The sequence below is a fragment of the Pimephales promelas genome, chromosome 1 (genome assembly GCF_988280905.1).
Source record: "Pimephales promelas chromosome 1, fPimPro1.hap1.1, whole genome shotgun sequence".
NCBI classification, from domain to species: domain Eukaryota; kingdom Metazoa; phylum Chordata; class Actinopteri; order Cypriniformes; family Leuciscidae; genus Pimephales; species Pimephales promelas.
In genome coordinates this window covers 29,766,104-29,784,775 of record NC_142769.1, presented here as the reverse complement: position 1 = coordinate 29,784,775, position 18,672 = coordinate 29,766,104, and the positions used below count along the sequence as shown (strand labels likewise).

At 39.4% G+C, this 18,672-nt stretch overlaps 2 protein-coding genes across 7 annotated transcripts in view; one reads left to right on the top strand and one right to left on the bottom strand.

Annotated features, from left to right (window-relative positions):
* Positions 1 to 11,197, bottom strand: part of LOC120491021 (uncharacterized) — a 20,158-nt gene extending 8,961 nt beyond the window's left edge. Inside the window, exons 1-2 of one of the 6 annotated variants that reach the window (XM_089129442.1) lie at positions 11,095 to 11,197; positions 301 to 395 (exon numbers count right to left, since the gene is read on the bottom strand). The gene's annotated coding sequence lies outside the window, so the exon portion shown is untranslated. The other 5 variants (XM_089129439.1, XM_089129441.1, XM_089129440.1 and 2 more) reach the window with 5 other exon arrangements.
* Positions 6,225 to 18,672, top strand: tnnt3b (troponin T type 3b (skeletal, fast)). Its single transcript, XM_089129448.1, has 11 exons — positions 6,225 to 6,324; positions 7,900 to 8,079; positions 9,822 to 9,839; positions 10,813 to 10,831; positions 10,988 to 11,033; positions 11,129 to 11,245; positions 12,706 to 12,897; positions 13,001 to 13,113; positions 13,234 to 13,324; positions 14,814 to 14,854; positions 18,327 to 18,672. Exons 1-11 carry the CDS (start codon positions 6,225 to 6,227, stop codon positions 18,361 to 18,363), a joined length of 954 nt encoding a protein of 317 aa, XP_088985574.1. The 3' UTR covers positions 18,364 to 18,672.

Sequence of the window (18,672 nt, the reverse complement as noted above, 5' to 3'; positions counted from 1 at the left end):
AATACAAATCCAAGGTGCACACTGGCCAGCCATATTATATATGCCAAACAAAGATCTTAAATGACAAAAGCAGCTTGCAATTGTTTTAAATCAGGCACTTTGACACTAGTGCCGGCACAATGAGCAGAGGCCTAACGTCTCTCACAGAGCCATGCGCAAGACAACCACAGATCACAGACACCTTGTTTTTACCTGTGCAAGTATTGCTGTACAATTAAGTGTGCGTCTGCTGGGTCCAACTCTGTGCGAGTGTGGTGGGGTAAGATTAGTAGAACAGAGCAACAGGACATGGTGACCTACCCCCTTTCCATGCCAAAAATAAAACTCATCGCCCCAAATTCAATCTTCGCTCTGACAGCCAGTGAGATGTAACCAGCAGGGGCTTTCCACTTCACCTGAAACATATGACAGGCCCAGTGGATGTGTTATCAAAAGTCTTTCTCATTTTGCTATCTTTGCATGCATAATTGAAGGCATGGAATTACTGTGCTACATGTATGCAGAGGTAATATGTTTCTGGTTTGCTGATAGATTTTGGTTGTGGCATGGGTGCAGATTCACATTTAAAATTGACATGTAACAGTTTCAATAGTCTCTTGTGACATATATCTGGCTCTCTGGGAAGCAGGGTAGCATGTCACAGCAAGAAGGTCCCTGGTTCGAGTCATGGGCGGCTGAGCCAGGAGTCCTTTCTGAGTGGAGTTTGCATGTTCTCCTTGTGCCTGCGCTTGGGTTTCCTCCGGGTGCTACGGTTTCCCCCATAATTCAAAAACATGCCGTATAGGTGCATTGGAGATGCTAAATTGCCCTTAAAGGGCAACTAAACCCCTGGTTAGAGCCTACCTCCACCACTGGCAATATTTGAAAAATGCTGAAAAAATGAAGATGGTTCTCACTGTAGAACATGAAATTCACGAGGAGGAGTTGGATCAACTCCTCCCACCTTACAGTACATATACCTGAACCTACCCAGCTCCACCCCCTGATCCCTAAACCCACCCCAAAAACCTACCCAACTCCACCCCTCAGATCTGGATCCGACTCAGCCCCCTGAATCTTGTGTACTGCAATAGAGCATCACAGTCCCGCCCACAGCCCGAGAGAGCGTTGGTGCCGGAAGTAAATTTCCCATTCATTTCTCCCATTGACATTTTGTAAAATCCATATCCATATAAAGAGTATTAGAGCATGTCTGAGGATAACCAGCTACGGCTGAACCCATAAGCATACAACATATCATTTCGAGTGAAAAAACGAAGAGAAAATCCCAAAAAAGGTCAGGGGTACAAGCCTGTGTACATATTTTCATTTCCAAGCAAAGGAACTACTCCTCCCATAAACCACCGCGCCTCACTGAAGTTGTCTGAAAGCCACCGTAAAAGAGCCTTTTGAATGACTTCCAAATCTGACGACGGCCATGTGAACTTTTTCCTCCAGTGAATTTTATATAGCCTAGTGAATGTGCAGGGAAACTCCTTTTCCTCGATTTACTGAAGCAAATGCATTTGCAGCTCCACATGCTAAAAACATTAGCATCTGGCTCGCTCATAGGCTGTGCTGAGGCAACTGCACATCCAATGGCACGGGGGCGTCTCAGATGTGCAAGCAATGAACTTAGCTTTATGTCATTAAACGATCTTCAGTCTTCATGTACCTTCACAGGGTTTCAGACACGTGACATGACTTCCACCAATCAGATGCATCACTGTGGGATTGTAGGATTGTTCAGGATTGTGGGTAATGAAGTACTTATCCAATACATCACGAATAAAAGACATTTATCTCAAAACAACAAGGTTAGTGCTCCATGAACTTTTGGTGTTTATATGAGCATATACAATGGCTTAGTAGAGCCATAGCTGGTTTTAAGTGATGCAAGTAGCTTTGCAACAGAGCGGTCATTTAAAGTCAAGGATTTTTCTCCCCCACCTTCACTTGAAGGTGAAGGGAAGAAGGGTGAATTGTCTGTGGACACACGGCCATATCAATTTCACCCGCTGGCTCAATCTACGGTCTTAACTCCCGCATCATGATCGCATCTGATGAGTTTTGTCGAGTTGATGTCAATAGCCCCGCGCTCTGCATATTCATTGATATTTTGCCGACTTTGCCGGCGCGTTTGTCGACTCCAGAGGATTAACTTTAGCCTAACCATAAATTGTGATTAAAATATACATGATTACTCACATCAAGGCGCCGCTGTGGTGGAGTCCATGCAGGAGGAGCAGTGTTTGGCACTGCCGCGAGCTGTATGGAGAAGCCCATGTCCACCTCTATTCCGTTAACGTTACCATCCTGATCACTGTACTAAACACAGATAAATCTACGCTAACTTGATGCTATCCTAACTGTACTATGCTACTAACTAACTACAGAAAATAATCTAAATAACTATATAAATGCTATGCTAAATTGATGCTACAAAACTCTTTCCTGATCGTTCCAACTCTTGACTCGCAGTGGTATTGACGAAACAAGATGATTTTTAAACTGCAGAGGGCGTGGCAGTTCGCACCAAGGGTGTGGTGAGCTGAAACCTGCAAACATCCAATAGGAAAATTCAACTGCAGTAGCACCGTTCAACCTGAAGAGGGCAGCACAAAGATGTTTTTACGTAGAATTAAAACACTTTATACCCAAATGTCACTCAAATCCATGTTTAACATTAAAAAAGCCCCATTCTTACAGATCATTAACTAAAAAAAGTTGGTTTAGGGTTTATTTAACCTTTAATTTGTGCCCGACTGTGTGAGTGTGTGAGTTGTAATGGGAAGGGTTGTGAAAAGACCTTGCAGCTACCCCAGAAAAATCATTGCCAAGAAAATTCATGGACTGTTTTAAAACATCTTTGCAAACTTGAAAAAAAAAAAAATGAAGGACGGACCTTGATTTTTCACTGGGAATTGATTGTTTTTTTTTTTTTTTGTTTTGGTTCGTTGTGGTTTGCCACTGCGGTGATCTCATGTGAGTGACGGGCTGTCCCGCCCTTGCTCCAGTGAACGAGTCATCAGATGTCACTGCAAGTGGGAGTGGAAGTACTTTGAGAACTTTTTTTAAATTCAAATAATTTTCAATGTATTGTTTGGACATTTTATTCAATGTATAAATTGCAGTGGACAAATACTTGCAAATATACATTTTCTTTCTAAACAACAGTTACAGTGTGGTTATTAGTTGAAGTATTAGTTGTTAATTGAACAGCTGAAGTATTATTTTAAGAATTGATAAGTATTTTTTAGAATTATTTAATTTTTTGAGTGGTTATTCCTTATTAAAAAGAAATGTACTTATTAACATGCGTCAAGATTTAATTAGTGTTAACACTTAATAACATGCTTTCAAAGTACACTGATTGGTGTGCACAATGGAGTTATTCACTTCAGGCAGTTTGTCTGTATGACAGTATATGCTTGCTTTGGTCAAATTTGCCCCATTGTGGACAACAACGTTATCAGTTTCCAGTTTGTTTCCCCGCTCCCAAAAAGCATCCACAAAGACATTTTGTATCCCTCTGTTAGTCACAGCCAGATTTCATACTCTCCTTCTTAACTTGGGCTTATTTTTGCTTGCCTTGTGCTACGACAGATATAGCGATTGGGTGCCTCAGCTTTCCAAATCTGATCATCCTTTCATCCAGCACATTCTGTGGGTCTCCTTATGGTCCAGATCCCCCCCACCCCCATTAGCTCCTCAGCCAATGAGACTTCTTAGAAGATCAAGTATCAGTATAAGTCAAGGACTTAAGAAGTTTCAAGGTTTGCAGAACCTTTCAGCCCGTCTTCGCCATCAAGACACTCTCTTCCTTCGCCTTTTTTGAGGTAAGAGTTTTAAAGATTTGGTATCTTCAGAAATTCAAAGACATGTCTTGGCCGAGTCTGAGTGGAAAGTTCTCACCCTCTGTCCACAGCTAATGGTGCTTTTTTTTTTTCTTTAAAAATTTTTTTTTTCTCTCTCACATGTTGTATATTGCTGTAAATGATGAACTTTGACTGTGCTGAATGGATATGCTGCTAGCAGATTTTACTTCAGTTGATGGCATAAATGTGTGTGGGCACCTCTGTTGATGGGATGGTTCTGTCTCAGTGTGCCACTCTGACTAATGGCTATTATCAACCAGCACAATACGATTTAGGATTTACACATCGTTGGCTTCCTCTTTGTCCTATCCTGTGTAGATCACCACTGTGACAATAGAGGCTTTACAGCTGTCAACAGATTAATAGCACAAACAGGGTGGGAGTATTAGAACAATGCACTAATTGTTGACATTTTGAGGCTAATACAATGCATAATATAATAGTATACTATATTCATTCTGTTGTGATACTGCATTCACTTTTTGTTTCATGGCAAACTAGAAAATCCAGCATTCTTTCCTTTAATGGCTCATAATAATTTAAGCACAGAGTTATGCCCACATAAGGCAGGGCTGACAGGACCAGAGACTCGCTGTCAAAAAGAGAGAGAGCTGATGCTGGGAAACATGATCATGTGTTAATCTCCAAACGCTCCTGCAGCTGTGCTGGAGATATGAGTCACAGAACACACAGAGAGAGAGAGAGAGAGAGAGAGAGAGAGAGACTCAAGAACAGTTTTATACTGGGTAAATGCCAATTCACACTGCACCAACAGGTGTCGACCAACGCTAGCAATCACCAGATTACAGTACAGAGAGAGAAAGAGAGATTTTTTTAAGAATGGCAAGGATATCTGGATATGCTTCCATAGGCGTAATGTTTTTTATACTGTACAAACTGTATATTCTATCTCCTTAGACTAACCATACCCCTACCATCACACAAAACGTCACACAAAAACAAAAATTTACAGGAAGTGTCCTCATAAACCAAGTTTACTTTGTAATAGCCATTTGCCACATTTGTGTCATCATAAACCATTTTTTCAAAAAACACACACCATTTTTCTTTAACTGTTTTTATACTGAATGACATTTGATGCTTTTTGGCATTACACCTCAACTTAAACATCACATTTTTAGAATGAAAATATTTCATTTACAGAGTTTAACTCTGTTGATATTTTGTTGAAGATGTGATCTAAGCTCTAATTCTGCTAGATTCAACATGCCCTACTTTGATCATTTATAATTTCTTTGAGAGACTTAAATCAGACAGACATTAAATGTTAAGCATTCAGACATAAATGTTTTGTTTTTTGTTTTTTTTATAGTTGACAATGAAAAGATCTCATGTAATGTTACAAGCTTTCTAAAATATTTTGCATGTTGAGGTGCCTTTCACACCTGTCTAGTTTGCGATTATAACTCACAGTGTCACAGTGGTACAAACAATCGCCCTGTCTGCTTCATATAGGTCTAAAGCTCCCTGTCATCATGTCCGACACAGAAGACGTGTGAGTATTTTGACATTAAATATTAAACTGCATTGTTCAGCATGCTAATTATTATTATTCATGTTCTATGGTCAAGAAAAAAATAACGATAACTCTTCTTTCTCTCTTTTCTTTCAGTGGGGGTAAGTTCTAAATTTAAATTATTATTGCAGTTGTTGTGGAAATGCCCTAGACAGGAAGTCTATCATATGTGTATGCAGCATATGTACATTATTTTCTGTATATATGTACAAATGTTTCCAGTTAATATCTATTTCCGTTTTTGTTTAAAAATAAAATCGTATTATATGTATGTATTTTGTTTTTTCAGTCAGCATCAATGTTTTTTTGGTATGTCAGAAATTACTCTATGTATATAGAGCCTTGATGACATATCTGTGCAGGTTTGGCTTTGCTTTATCCAGCATTTAAATTTAATTGGTAAAAAAAAAAAATACACATTTCAAATCTAAATATGTATCCAATGCAAGAGTTGTGCCCTGAATTTGCTTGTAATGAGTGATATTGTGCCACCTGCTGTCTAGCAGCTGTTTCATGAATCTCATGCCAGCATACTGTCTTCTGCCACTGCTATACCGAGAGCTTTTTTAGAAACATCTCTGGAGGCTGACATGCCAAACACAGGCAGTGGCTGAATGCAGTATTAATGATGCTCATGTTACTGGTGTTCTCTGAGGTAAAAGCTCATGTCAGGCTAGATCAGAGATCAGACCAAATGATTAATTTACTGGAACTGTCATTAATAATTGGCTACTGTGGCTCTGTACTGAACTCCGACTGAGCGCTAACCCCACAGAACAACATAAAAAAGGCTCAGCATGTGTTTCATGTATGATGCAATTACAAATACAATGGTACAAAAAAACAGAAAAGAAAAAAAAAATGCATTTTTTAATTTGTGTATTCCTTTACTGCTTTCTTTTCTGGCATATGAAGAATATGAAGAGGAAGGTAAAATAAGCAACAATAAACTACAACAAAACAAACCAAATGGATTTGAAAATTAACTAGTCTTTCAACATACTAATTCAACGATTTCTCCTTATTTGTTTAAAACTGCCTGACACTGTCTGCAGTAAGCTGTACAGTAACTAAGTCAACTGAAAATAAATTAACTGAAAGCAGAAAATGAAAATGGTTTGCTTAACTAACTTTTTTTTTCTAATCTTTCAAATGTCAACCTTTTCATTTAACTCATCACAAGGAAAACTAAAACAAAAAGCATATTAATTATGTTTATGCTGGGAAAACGTCTAGGTTTCGACTGTAACCTCTGTTACCTGAGAACAGGGAACGAGACACTGCATCGATTGACATGAATAGTGATTGGCTGGGCTCCTTTGGGTCCCTAGCCACATTCCCTTGAAGGGACCCCTTCTAATTTAAAGCTGTAGTGCTAGGCCCTTGAACAGGCCCAGGTAGGCCTTTTCATTAAATAAAGTTTATGGAGGGTTTCCTGTGAATCGTATAGCTTGGGTTGTGACCGTTGGGTAGCCGTCACTGACAGTCCAGTGTGACCAGAGGGTGAGTGGTTCTGGCATTTCATTCAAATTTGCTGGTTCGGACAGTTGTCACTGGCTCTCCCCTTAGCATGGTGGCCTTGGTATATAGTTCCCCAAAGCGTCAATCGCTTGCAGCGCAAGTTCCCTTTCGAAAGGGAACGTCTAGGTTACAACTGTAACCTCTGTTCCCTGAGAACAGGGAATGAGACACTGCGTCTTTTCGACATGCCTCGGGGCCTGCCTACCAATCAGTCCCTTCAGACGATAATGTGAATGTCATGTTTTCAAGGCTCCCCTTTTATACTTCCGATTCGCACGGTGATGATGTCATGGGCTGTCACAGGTCAATAGGATTGCCGTGATTTGATAGTTATTTCATACAGCGTCAATCGAAGCAGTGCAAGTTCCCTTTCGAAAGGGAACTATTGGGAGCTAACCAGCATGTGTTGCCCCCCACAGCTTGAAGGTTGCCATGACCTTTGATGACCTTTTAGACAGAATCCATAAAACGGATTGGAATACTTCATTGTGGAAACCTGAAGTTCTAAATTGTGTAACTGTTAAAAAGGTCATTCAAATAGTTTGCTGTTTTGATGCTTTGTCTTTGTTTTGAGGTGATTTTGTCCGTGCACAAGTTGTGAAATTTATTCTAGTTTATTTTCCCAGCCAACATAAGACAGTTAGAGTTGACTTTAGAATATTTGAATTAATGGTTTTGGCAAACAGGGAAAAACAAAGGCATTTCATGTGGGTATTTTATTTGGCATGTGGAACCCTGGTGTCTCAAGGTCTCATCATTTCATAACAGGTTCTCCCGCTATTTGGATCCTCTTAGCCATCAGTCCCATCCTTATCGATATACATTTCACACATGACTCTCTCTTTCTCTCTCTCTTTCTCTTACACACACACTTTAACCAATACTTAATCTCCCATTTCTGAATGCTCCTTCCTTTGCAACGCATTAACTTTTGACAACCTTCCTTCCCCTGGTTGCTTGCTGCATCATGTATTATTACAGTAGCTGAAGAGATAGTAGAGGTAGAGGTAGCTCCAGAGGCAGCTCCTGAACCGGAGCCTGAGCCTGAGCCTGAGCCTGAGCAAGAACCAGAGCCAGAGCCAGAGCCAGAACCAGAGCCAGAAACACAGCCAGAACCAGAGCCAGAACCAGAACCAGAGCCAGAGCCAGAGGTGCATGAGGAAGGTATGTGGCATGGATATTCATTCATCCTTCCCATTTTCCCCAAACAACTAAAAACAGGCAGCACACCTCACCCATTTCTTACAAATCATTCACATTAACGTAGCAGTAGTTCCTCAGTAGTTCCCCTACAAAACTTTAACCACTACTGGCGGTACCTCCTCTTCGTTCAGGCCCACTATATGGGTGTACATCTCAGATGTTGACAGAGCTTAGATTTATGCCATTTCAGTCCCTTATGGTGCATTTGAATTATTTTTTCAGGATTGGACAATTTCCCAATTTATGAACAAGGAATATTTTCCAATTCTAATTCACTTGCAGACCTATGTGGAGTGAGCTGGAACGATTAAGCTCTGACAGACATGGCACTCATCTAAAATGCAGCTTCTTTAGAGTGGAATGGATGCAGGAGGCCTTCAGTGTTGGGAAGCAAAAATGATTACCAACACTTCTAAACTATATTTTTAGTTCGATGTATCAAAAAAAGCCTTCATTGCTCTTTTTTATGTCAAAAGTCATCTTCCTAAACTGTCCTCTCTCTTTATAAAGTCCCAGTCGTTATAAATATGTACGTCATGTAAATATTCCCCAATTCAGTAAATGATTGACAATAAAAGATTCACTAATTCAAATAAAAGATTCAGTATTTAGCAGTACTAAATACTGCTGTTCATCACTTTTTTTTTTGGATAAATTATGTGATAATTTTGTCTGTTCAAGTTTAATGGCCTTACACTAATTAGGATACATATTTATTAATATATATCTATATAAATCTATATATTAAATGTGGTATTGTCCCCCCAGTGTCCTCTAGCTTGACTGTATGAACTAACCATGAGGAGTAGCTTGGTTACAACAGTTTCAAAGTAGCTTCCCCAACACTGGTGGCCTGAGCTGATAATAAATCACATTCCAGCTCCTGCTCTTGCCAATTACGCTGCAATTACGATGCTTATATCAGATTGTGACTGAAAACTCATTGCACTCTTCTGCATTCAGAACTGCCTCTGAGTTGCCGCCAGCGTAATGCTAATCTAGGCTGCATCTTGAGGAAAATATATTCTATTGCATGTGTTTTAATAATTCTGCATCAAATGCAATTGTTTCAGTTGCTATGGTTTTTCATAATATTCATAGGATGCTGAGTGTTTAAATACCAATTACACAATAAATGGTCATGTTTAATGAAACTTTCAAAGGGACAAAAAGGCTACTTATATGTTCTTTATTAACTTATTCTCTCTAATTTCACTGGCTTAACACGGGAACGGCTCTCTTTGGCACACTGAATTAGTACACTGAAGAAGTTTAATTATTGAATTAAAAAGCAAAATGCAGAAAGTGTCAAGCCAGATTTTATTTTGATCCATTATTAAGATGCTTTTTGTCCACTTTGAAATACCAAGCAATGTTTTATGATAATGTGTATGCAAATATAAATTGATCATCAATAGTAATGTTGTTAATTAACTTATGTTATATATATATATATAGCTTGCTCATATTGAGGTGTCCCACTGAAAGTGTTAACCTACTGTCATTCATTCTATATTTATTGTGATAGTTACTGTTTAATTAATTGTCATGTTTAATTTCAATGTATCCTGATACCTCAATTTGAGTGTCCGCTCAGCTGAACTGCCTCTGAGCACGCAGCCCTGCTTGGGGCAGCAAAAAGCACACAAACCAACTTTAATATTCTCTATTTTACTCTTGCTTTCAACGCTTGATGCATGCAGAGGCCTATGAAGAGGAAGGTATGTTTGTCATTTTCTTGTATTTGTCATTTCTTATTAAAAATAAGGCATGGGGGAGGGGTTAATGCCTGCAAGGTGCACAGTGAAATCAGGACCAAAACCTTACAACATCTTATTCTGAATAGGGGGACACAGAAAGCTGGCCTGTAGTGTCGGTTGAAAAACTGACACTAGCTTACAATAAGTCAAGGGTGAAAGAATATGAAATGCTGACATTGCTCTATGCTTTGCTTCTTTTCGCATGAATATGCCACAATACCAGTGGAAGGAGTACAAGATGGTAGTTTTTAATTCCCTTCTGGAAAATGTCTGGTCTGGGTGTAGCTTGATGCTTGTGTTTTTGGTGTGAAGGTCAAGCCAAATTGTTATGATACATTGCAATTGCTTAAACATCTTATCCAGCCCACTTGCAGAGTCTAGTCAAAAGTCCATGATGACCAGATATATAATAAACCCAGATTTAGATGCTGTTAGTCAAAAGAAATGGGAAAATGAATGAAGGATAAAAAGCTGATTCTTATCCACAAGGCTTTGTGTGTGTTGTTGTTGTTGTTGTTGTGTTAATTCCTGGAAGAGTGAGAATGGTCCACTTGTCCGGAGTTATCTGTCTGTTTATACTCATGTACTTATAAGCACCTCATGATCTGATTTCTTGTGCAATGATTCGGCTAGATTTGTTTTGACCAACTATGTTTTTCAAAACTTTCTAACTAACCCAGTTTTTTAACATTATATATACTTAACTTCATAAAGATACCATTAAAAGTTACATACATCATTTTAAAAGCTCAGGGTAACAGAAACCAGCACTGAGTTGTTACTAAGAGTAACTTTAAATTTAAATTGAATTGAGTAACTCCATGTTCATGGATATGGCTAACAAAATTCCCACTGATTGTTGACTGAGGTTGTTTAAAACATCTCTAACCATGTTACATATCCCTCTCCCTTTTCATTTTATTTTTCATAACAGATGAGAAGCCCAAGTTCAAGTAAGTAGTATTGTCCACTTAATAGTTCTTTTACCGCTGAGCAGCCAATTTCAATGCTGTGATGTAATACATCATGCTCTGAGTTGTCCTAAGGAGCTGATGAAGTTATTTGACACCCAGTGCCACTAAAACAAATTTTGCTTTCATTCCCTTCAGACCAAGTGCACCAAAGATCCCTGACGGGGAAAAGGTGGACTTTGATGTAAGCAAGTAGCGCATGTCATTGTTGGTTATATCAGATTATGTATTAAATGCACAAATACCTGTTTGAGGTCATATTTCCTTGGGTGCAAACAGGACATCCAGAAGAAGCGTCAAAACAAGGATCTCGTTGAGCTGCAGGGCCTGATTGATGCCCACTTTGAGTGCAGGAAGAAAGAGGAGGAGGAGCTTATTGCTCTGAAAGAAAGAATTGTGAGTGATCGCTGTCTATAAGCTTCCTGATTACATGACTCAACAACAATTATGTGAATTTTAAATATTGATTTGAGATCAAATTATTTTAGAATCTTACCTGTATATTATCTTAAAATAGTCTGTTACAATGTACAACACAATCAGCCTGTTAGTGAGGTAATCAAGTAGGGCTAGTTCATAAAGGGTTTCAGCCAGTAAACAGGATGGTGTATCGGTCAGGACACAGGAATAAAGACGAGGAGATGTAATTTCCTTCTTTATCTGTATTAAATTCCAGTCGTACTCATCAGAACATTCCAATATCCAGTATTGTCATTACAGTCTGATAAAACAAAATAAATCACAATTAGTTACTGTAGTTTAAACAGTTTAAACAGTACTAAATTATTATGCAACATAAATAATAAATCCACAAACAAAATACACAACTGGCTCATCAAACATAAATCTCAATTGACATTGCTATGCCCCTTTAAACAATCTCCAATTACATAAATATTATTTCTTATAAAGAAATAAAGAGTTTTACCCATTTCACCAACCAGTTTCCATAATACTGTTTTTAAAAGGGGTTTAAAGAAAAGATAATAGCGACATCCTCTGGCCAGACAAGGCTACTACACATAAAAGATCGCACATGGTCTCCTGAGCACGATATTAACTCTTTAACTCAATAAAATAAACATTAGCACGTAACTCGAAGGCTCACATAAGTTAGCTATTATTTCCCACAGCATTTTACAGCATGAACATTGTTCTAACAACAGAAATCTCACTCATCTCGCTGGGCACATGTGAATACACGGTAAATCTACGATATAGAAACATTAACACAACAAAATAACAGTCACTTACTTTTCTTCATTCACTCAATACATGGAATACTGGAAGCTGGATTTCTCAGGATGAACTATAAAGACTAATCAACCCATGTACGAGGGCTAAACTGCAACTGTTAAACTTGAACTCGTTCTCTCTTCCCACTCGAGCCAACACACACATCACTTCCTTTACCGTAACCATAGAAGAAGAGTCTTAAAGCGGCAGGCACCCAAAAATGTCAAAGCCTTTTATACACAGCCTATCAACAAGACAAACACAAAATTAACATTTCCATTTTCACCACAATAGAAAAAAAGAGACCCATAAACGTTGGTTTAATACAAGAATAAAAGTTAACGTAGCCTACTAAAATGACTAAACCTAAAATCAAAACTAATGAAAATGAAAAAAAAACAAGAATACCAAAATTACTTACATTTAAGCTAAGATTAAAATGAAAACTAATATAAAAAAAATAAAGCTAATTAAAAATGTTAATCCTAAAATATACTGACCTGGATAAGCAGAATAATATACAGCGTTGCTTTGGACAATGGCATGGCATTGACCAGTCAGAATTGAGTAATCCTATCAGGATATTATAATGGACATATTTGAAATCTGTCTGTGTGTAGGAGAAGCGTAGGGCTGAGAGGGCAGATCAGCAGAGGATCCGCGCTGAGAAGGACAAGGAGCGTCAGGCAAGACGTGAGGAAGAGAGGCTGAGGAAGGAGGAGGCTGATGCTAAGAAGAAGGCAGATGATGATGCCAAGAAGAAGTCTGCCCTGTCCAACATGGGCTCTCAGTACAGCAGCTACCTGCAGAAGGTGCAGAGCTTTCTATCAGCCCCAACTCTGATTCTGTTCATCATCACTCGGAGTACAGTATATGATTGTGAAATGGGTTGTGTTTGTGTGCTGATAAAAACAGGCTGACTCGAAGAGGGGAGGCAAGAAGCAAACTGAAAGGGAGAAGAAGAAGAAGATTCTGGCAGACAGACGCAAGCCTCTGAATGTTGACCATCTCAACGAGGACAAGCTGAAGTCAGCACAAATTCTCTAAGCCTATACAGGCAATGAGGCTGAAAAAGACACATTGTCCTGATGAAACATAGTTGGTGTCTAAATTCTAAATGTGTTTTGGTGTGTATGGTGTGTTTACAGGGAGAAAGCTAAAGAGCTGTGGGACTGGTTGTACCAGCTGGAAGCTGAGAAGTTTGAGCACCTCGAGAAACTCAAGAGGCAGAAGTATGAGGTGAGGAAGCATTATAATGCCCATTTGAACAATACAATGTCTATAAACTAAATTTACTTGACATATTTTATTATGACCTACATTTGTTTTACTAGGGGAGATTCACTACTTTGTCAACTGCATCCTGGACACACTTAAAAGCTTAACGAGATAGTTGAACCAAAAATGAAAATCATTTTCTGGTATCTGTGGTTCCATGATAATACATCCATGAAACATTTGCATTCTTTGCATTAGAAAAAGGTTAAAAGATTTTGTTTATTTAAATGGTTGTTTTAAGAACTGCTCACTGAAATGTTCTTTGAGAATTCCATAATGGTTCTTCTTGCATCTCTCCGAAAAACCTCTTTTGGAACCGTTACTTTTACGAGTGAATGGGATGCAAAAAGAGATGACCATCTTAGGTAGGCTATACCATTCATTACACGATAAGTAATAACTGAACTTTCATTTTTGGGTCAACTATCAGTTTAGTCCTCAAATTTGGTTGTGTTACAGTGCATTACAGTCAATCAGTCTGTACTTTAGTGGAGGGAATTTTTCAGTGATTCCTTCTATAGGTTTACGAGTGCATCATTGAATCATTTATTCAACCGATTCGATTCAATCCGTTTAAAAAAGCTGATTCATTCAGGAATGGAACACCATTACTGTAAGTTGTTTGGAGACATGATGGTTCCACGCGATCAGAAATGAGAAATGAGAAATTTGAAGGTGAAAGATTTTCGCAACGCATTCAGGTTGGTGACTGATCTCGCCGCAATGACCAACAGAAAGCTGCTTGGTTTGAAAGTGACTTCTGTGTGAGAGTTCATGCAAATTCTTTACACAGATATTGGACTTTTGGACTTACTTAACCAGCACAACATTTTCAGCCCATTCTCACCCACAAGGCGTCACCTAACTGACGCCTTGGGAAGCATTTTGACCATGCTTCAATATCTGACGCTTTAGGCGCTCTTAGATGATGCCCTAGGATCGCGTGTAACCCTACCCCCACCCCAGACCTAAACCTAACCGTGTCATCTAACTGACGCTTTCCTTTAGCGTCAGTTAGATGACGCCATGGTCAAAGGTGACGCCTTGGGGTGAGAATGCGTTGACATTTTGGAGAAATCCTGTCAAAAAAAATCCATTGTCTATTATCAATAGGTACCTTTCAAATTAATCAGTTGTCTGTTGGTCAGCACCACAACGAATTCAAGTCAGCAACGTAAACCCGTTGCAGAACCTCATTTGTGTTGGGGAATAGTTCTTCTCCTTTTGCCCGTGAAATGGTAAATGTGACTGCGCCTTAAGTAACTTTTTAGCAATATACTGTCTAAAATGTAAGTAACTTAATATTAACATTCACTCATTCACATGAATAGGTTAGTTTTTACATTCAAAGAACATGAACATATCAGTCACAATGTGTGTAAGAGCAGGTCTGAGTGTGTGTGTGTGTGTGTGGTAGTTCAGGTCTCAGCTGTGTTCTGGTGTTCTGCAGGTTACAACCCAGCGTAAGAGAGTGGAGGAGCTCAGTAAATAGTGAGTAACTGGAAATATAGAAAGCTAAGCATCAGGCTTTGGTCAGCAACAGGGACGTGACAGCATGGTCTGCATGCATGAGACTCTGGTCTCCGTGGCTTCTGGGAAAAAAAGGTCGATTCAGACCACAGGTGAAAGGTCAAATGTAATGTCTATGGTTAGAGCCTTCACAACAAGTCGATCACTTTACCACCACCAGCTAAATCAAACCACTATGCCAACAACCTAGATACTGTCCAGTAGAGATGTGCTTCATGGTTAAATGAATATCGTATGTAGTGTCATTAAGCATCTGATCTTCCAAGATGTTTTCTCTCTCAGGTAAGTGTGTGTGTGTGATTTTTCAAGCTCAATACCGTCTTGCTGAGAAAGAACACACATGCCAGTGATATGCGCACACAATGCTGCTTTATGCCAGCTCTTAACTTCAGCAAGTCCTGAGCATCAAGCCAGAATGATGTGTGTGTGTTTGTCAGCACTCGATGGTAGAGGACATCTGTCACAATCCAGGATCCTGTGGTTAAGGTATGATCTGGCAGGTTTAAAAACGCTCATGTGTTGTTTTCAGGTCATCTCTCTCAGAAACCGCATTGATGAATTGCAGAAACAGTAAGTAGCTCCTTGCCACCACACACACAAAGCGCACGGATGGACTGACTACTTTACTCTAATATTACTGATTGAATTATCTAATCATGTTCACACCTCATGATAACTCTCAAAGACACTGTCACACACAAGCTGCCAGTCATATTGGATAAAACGCATACTGGCTGCAAGACTTTACAAAACATGTCCTAAAACTTGATATAGGGCTATAGGCTTGAAGCTGTGGTAGGAATGGTAAGTATTTGGGACATTTTTGTAGCATTGTGACAGAATTACTGAAGCCTTTGAGAGTGAGTTTCTCTAGAGAGTTTCTCTTGTCTCCCCTAGTCAACAGCAAACTCTCTCTGCAGTCTCCCCATACAAGCTTCTCTGAGTACGTTTACTTGCATTTGAGTCTCATTTGATTCGGAATAGAGCAATTTTTCATCTTTTTTAAATGTCGAAATCATGCTAGTCCAGTTTTTGTGAAGTTGAACTGCCCAGATAATGTGATTGTCGGTCGCCGTCTTCCAGTGAATTCACAAATCGAACTTCAGTTGGCCTCGGCATTGTGCTCATGCACCAAAAGACAACTGTGACGCATTACTTGCATACAAAAATAGTGTAAAAATAATTATAAACTTATAGTGAACAGTAAACCCAAATAACTACATATGAATTAAAAATTAGGAGCAATATTCATTTCTATCACTTATTTATGGATAGTATCTCACCTAAATGTTTTTGTTGATCTATCTATTATCTATCCAACTTTCCATCTAATAGGCCTATCTCTATTATACATTATAGTTTCATCCTTTCAAATCGACACACCCCTTCCAACGTCATAAACTGGTCATGTAGCTTGATTATAATTGTGTATGTAAACGTACTTGATTTCTGAAAGGATTTACAGACAATGAAAAATAAAGCTCACTCTTTTATCTCTTAACATGCAACACATGGCATAGCCTAAGTGGCACTATGAAGCACTTTGCTATTCCAGATCTGGCTTATTTTTCATTGGTGCCATCAAATCTGAACTGTGATTAATGTGTTTGGTATACATGAGGTAGGCCTAATGAGTGATGTAAATGTGATGTGTATCAGCTGCTGCAGTGATAAACATTTAAGACTAAGACAGGCCTGTTTAATAAACTGACAGAGCTCAGAGAAAGGGCGGTAAGTCCTGCATGGTGTGAACAATATTTCTGTTCAATGTGCATGTCAAATTTTGTGTGGACTCGAGAAGCAGAGAGGAACATCCTGCAGGACCTGACTAAGAACTGGACTGGAAAACAATAGTATTTAAAAAGCAGAAAAAAGCAGATTCATCACTTATGCCATAGTACGGAGCCCCTAAAAAGGGACCTTTGCAAAAAAAAAAAAAAAATACAGACTTTCGCGTGCACATTATAAAACTAACTCATGCGCACGAGATAGTTTGATAGTTAAAATCTGTATATTTTTATTTTTTGCAAAGGTCCCTTTAGGCATAGACAACTCCGGTCTTGGAGGGCCTCTGCCCTGCCGAGTTTAGCTTCAGCCCTGATATAAACTCACCCACCTGTATATATCTAGTAATCATGAAAACCTGGATTGCCTTGTTCAGGTGTGTTTAATTAGCCTGACTTCGTCATACTCATATTCTAGTCAGAATGTGAGTCTGAAACTGCTCCGTAGGGCTTTGATTTTGAGGCGTGTCTTAACCGAACCAGGAAAAAAACAAAAACTCTGCACTCATTTGAATAGACCTATGTTGAGCTAGCATAGTTGTGAACAGAACTCAACTGCACGCAAGCTGGAAGTAGTAGTAAAATAATGTGTCGATTCTTTTACTTGGTCCTCCATGAGTGAGAGTGTGCGAAGAAGAAACCACAACGACCACAGGGCTTTCATTTCATCCCATCGTCTTAACGACCATTGACCCAGCTGATAAATTAAACTTTTCCAGAGTCCAGTAGAAAGGACGGCAGTCACGGCAAACACATTTTTTCCGATCAACAAATGCCTTTATTGCAGTTCTTGGTTCGTCTTTTAAAATTAATGTGCTGTCGATTTCTTTTACAACAGACGCGACAGGGGAATCTATACGTCTCAATTCTCCAGCTGCAGTTATCTTTGAAGGAAGCCAGTTCAACCCAAGCGCTCTTTGATAAAGTGATGATTACGTAACTGCAGATCATCTGTCCATCATCGTATAAAGCCCGCCCTGGCAATTTGATTGGTCCGACTAATTCTGAACCGATCATAATTACTCCTCAATGGATTGTGGATTGTTTAGGAGTGGAAGCATAAAGTCAAGAGAGAACCCCATAGAGAGTCATAAAGTTGATCCTGCTGCTCATAGACAGCTCCTACTCAAGCTCTTAGTCTCTGCAAGATTCGGAAGCGATTGATTCAGATTCCTCTTGGCACAGCTACTAGAAGACTTAAAACTGTCAGACAGGTTGCTCACATCACTTCTACGTCGTCGAGCTCAGTTTGAGCCTGTGCAGTACGCTCAGCCATCAGGAAGTGAGTGCTTCTAATTTACTTCACTTTTCTCTGTTAAAGTCTATGGGATCGCTGTGTTCATTTCTTTTATTGTCTATGGTCCAGATCGAACTTCCCGACCAAAAAATGTTGTTGGCGGGGTTCGGGCTGACATCCAGGCAAGTGCTTAATTATAGGGTTGGAGCTAAACTCTGCAGGAAAGTGGCCCTCAAGGACCAAACTTGCCTATCCCTGCTTCAGGGGCTTCGTACGTACGTAGGCCTACTTATAAAAAAAAAACAAAAAAAAACACCTTGGAGCCCTGTCCTGTATGGTGTTTTTCTCAGTCGTCTACCAGCAGGTCAGTAAAGATCAGCACTAACTCGCTCTTTCTTTGTCTGATATTCAGCTCCAAGAAGGGTGCTGCTGCTCGCCGCAGAAAGTAAGCGTTCATGGAGAAACCTACACTTGTGGTCAAGACATGTCTGTTGCCTGCGTCTCCGAGCTATGCCTTCATTCAGCAGGCATCTCTGATCCCATCCACCATTTGCATTTTATCAGAGGCTATCAAAGGCGGTCTACCACCACCGGTGTGACATTAACACTGTCCGGTCTTAGCGGTAGTTGTAGTAGGATCTTCCCCTCTTAAGACGCTATGTCTTTAGGTTCTCACCTTCCGTTTTTGTAAATAATGTTTGGCTCGCCAGCTTTATCTGTTGCATCTGGCAGTTCAATAAAATATTCTTCAAGACTGA

Bases quoted from the DNA above. Each gene is read 5' to 3' on its own strand.
- tnnt3b (XM_089129448.1), top strand. From the start codon at position 6,225: ATGGTACAAAAAAACAGAAAAGAAAAAAAAAATGCATTTTTTAATTTG. The intron at 11,034-11,128 runs GTAAGCAAGTAG...GGGTGCAAACAG, and splicing joins GGGAAAAGGTGGACTTTGAT to GACATCCAGAAGAAGCGTCA. The intron at 13,114-13,233 runs GTCAGCACAAAT...GTGTGTTTACAG, and splicing joins CTCAACGAGGACAAGCTGAA to GGAGAAAGCTAAAGAGCTGT.